Below are 3,302 nucleotides of genomic sequence, written 5' to 3' on the forward strand. Positions count from 1 at the left end.
CTGTTGAGCGGTTTAAAGATGTGGTGAAGGACTCATTCATTGCTGAAGGTAGGGAGGTTAAGTGGATCAAGAATGATAGGGAGAGAGTGAGAATGAAGAATGCAATTTCTTGGTTCATCTTTCTTACAACAAAATTCTGCAATGTTACCAAATTAAGACGTACCAGCCAGAGCATAGTTGTGCAAGGAATTTAGGGAGTAACGCAGCAGACCAGCATTGGATCAGCAGGAAAATTGTGAAGAGGATGGCTACCCAACCACACATGACCACTAGGGAGGCAACTGAATTCCTAAGGGAGGATTTTTCTCTAGCTCCCCATCCTAAAATGGTGTATAGAGTAGTGGTTGAGGCCAGGGATAAGATTATGGGAAACGAGAAGGAACAATACAAGAGGACAAGGGACTATTGTGAGCAGATTTTAAGTTCTAATCCAGGATCTACTGCAAGGTTGGAACTTATGACAATTCCAGAAGCTCCCCCTGTTTTCGACAAGATATACATATGCTTAGATGCCTGTAAGCAAGGGTTCAAGGAAGGGTGTAGGCCTTTGCTGCACCTGGATGGATGCTTTCTCAAGACATACTACATGGGGTGGCTTCTATCAGCAGTTGCCCAAGACGCAAACAACCAATTTTATGTTGTTGCATATGGGGTTGTGAGGGCTGAGACGAAGGATGCCTGGAAATGGTTCCTGACTAACCTTCAGGCAGACATAGGAGACGATGCAAACCATGGCTGGAACTTCATTTCAGATCAACAAAAGGTATGATGTTTTATTGGTTCATTCTTGCACACTTAATATATTTGCTGAGTTGTAAATGTTGGCTGCTCATGTTCAATGCAGGGTTTACTCCCTGCCTTAAAGGAAGTCATGCCAAAAGCCAGGCACAGGAACTGCGTGATGCACATGTGGAAGAACTTCGTTAATAGATTCAAAGATTTATACATAAGAGAGGTTGTCTGGGAGTGTGTCAGATGCACAACAGTTGCGGAGTTCAAAGACTGTATGGAAAGGCTGAAGGCAGTGAATCAGGGGGCTTGGGAATACATCTCCAAGTTTGAGCCAAAGACATGGGTCAAGGCTTATTTTTCGCATGGGCCGAAAGTTGATAACCTCACCAACAACATGTGTGAGGTTTTCAACGCCAAAATTGTTAATTACCGCTGCAAGCCAATCTTGACTATGTGCGAAGAAATCAGGTGTTACCTGATGAGGAGGATGGTAAATCACAAGCGAGTGCTGGAAAATCACCCTGGTAAACTAGCACCAGTACAGCAAAAACGGATGGAAAGATTACTTACTCTTGGGACAAAATGGACAGCAGAGTTGGTTGGAGATAATGAAAGAAAAAGGTTCGAAGTGAGCCGCAAAGGAAGCAAGGTAGATGTGGATCTCATTAAGTACACCTGCTCCTGCAATCGATGGCAACTTACTGGTAAACCACAAATCTAATTACAACCTGTTAATTACAATGTTAGTTGTTTTATCATCTGTAATTTAACTTGTATTTGCTATATGATCAAATTGAAAATATTTTTTGGTTAGGCATGCCGTGCACACATGCACTTGCTGCTATTGTGAAGAGGCGTGACAAGGCAAAAGACTATGTCCACCCTTGGTTGTGTATGGAATCAATCAGGAGGACATATTCACACTGCATCAAACCAGTCCCAAGTGCAGAATTCTGGCCTCGTACTGAGTACTCACAACCAGAACCCCCATCATCAAGAGACCTATTGGCCGGCCAAAAGTTCACAATAGACAGAAAGACCATGCTGAGCCATTGATGCAAGGTGGGAAATTGAAGAAGTCATTCTCGGTGGCTTGCAGCAAGTGTGGGGAAAGGGGCCACAACTACAAAACCTGCAAGGGAGCTCCATCAAACCCCAACTGGAGGCCTAAGACAAAGAAGCCTAAGAAGCAAGGAGGAAACAGCTCTCAACAACTAGTTGTGCTCCCTTTGTCCCAGTCAGCTCCACCCCCAGTGATAAGTTTTCATTGCATATTTTTTGGTTGGATTATACCCTACTATACAGTAGCTGGCTTAGAGATGAGTTTGTCAGGGACTTATCTGTCTGAATTCCATATAGTTCAGGGGTTAATAAGTATTAGTAAGGTATTCGTCAAGGATCTGGATGTCTTAGTGTAGACAATTTAGAGGACAAATCTGTCTGATTATCTTGCTGATACCCCATGCTCATTAACTGTCCAAGATTCTTCGAGCAGCCAACCAACCAACCAACGCACAACCATGCAACAAGCAAATACTGTAACTGTTTAATTTGTGCTCTTTGTGATGAAGTTGATATACTTAGTTGTTTCATTCCTAAATTATATGGTTTAAATTTTTTTCCCTTGGTTGGTCTCCTCATGCGTGCAGGTTATGAGTGCAGCAGGACCAACTCATGCAAATGCTGCAGCAGCTCCAACCAGGGTTACTAGATCCACGCTGGTCATAGCACCTCCTGTCCCAACAGTCACTCCATTCAGGCTACCAGCCCCAAGTACAACCCCTTCATGTAATGCTGCAGGCAAGGCTCCAGAGATTGTTAGCAACACTTCTCGCTCGAAACCATCAAAATTTAGACCAAAGCAGAAGATCTTCAGGCCACCGGCACCACTGGTTCAAGGACATTCTGGCACAACACAGGACGCAGCAACTCAGGAAGATTTCCAGAGAACAAAACCAAGTGACCCAGCTTCTACGGAATCAACATGAGAGAAGGCTGATGATATTATGATTTTTTTTTTTTTTGTTTACATGTGACCCAATGTAACTGATAACCACAAATTCTAGATACAATTTCCTTTTTTTGATTTGGGTCTTTATTTTGAGTTAAAACATCAATTGTCAAGTAAGGAGATGTTAATGGTAGCATTCCTGTTATTTTGATGTCAGCTTAGATGATGGATGTATACTTTTACACTCTAAATATCAGTTGTTGAAACTTCTATTTCCTGTGATTTTGCCAACTTTTGTTACACACAAACATAATCACAAACATGACCCAAAGTGATACAAGATGCAAAAATGATTAATACATTTCATTTCCAACATTTTCACCAATCTTACATCATTCCTTACAACTAAAAAAAGCAAAAATCAGGACAACAAACATCACACATATGCTCCACGCAATTGGATTTTTTTTAACCTCTAACGCTTCTATCCTCTTCAACAACAACATCCTGTTTTCTATTTCTTTCATCCTGAGATGCTCTTCACCATGCAGAATGTGCTCGTGCCACAGGGGTCTTGTAACACCAACACCAAGGCCAGCTACATGCTCGTCCAGCCACA

General features: G+C 42.2%; 1 protein-coding gene across 1 annotated transcript; it reads left to right on the forward strand.

Moving 5' to 3' along the window:
• Positions 1-325: 325 nt before the first annotated feature.
• Positions 326-1,788, forward strand: LOC107627527 (uncharacterized). Its single transcript, XM_016330358.1, has 3 exons — positions 326-763; positions 845-1,436; positions 1,547-1,788. The coding sequence occupies exons 1-3, from the start codon at positions 326-328 to the stop codon at positions 1,786-1,788; spliced, it is 1,272 nt and encodes a 423-aa protein (XP_016185844.1).
• Positions 1,789-3,302: the final 1,514 nt, after the last annotated feature.

Source organism: Arachis ipaensis, chromosome B2 (assembly GCF_059453495.1).
Source record: "Arachis ipaensis isolate K30076 ecotype BB chromosome B2, ASM5945349v1, whole genome shotgun sequence".
Taxonomy (NCBI): Eukaryota; Viridiplantae; Streptophyta; class Magnoliopsida; order Fabales; family Fabaceae; genus Arachis; species Arachis ipaensis.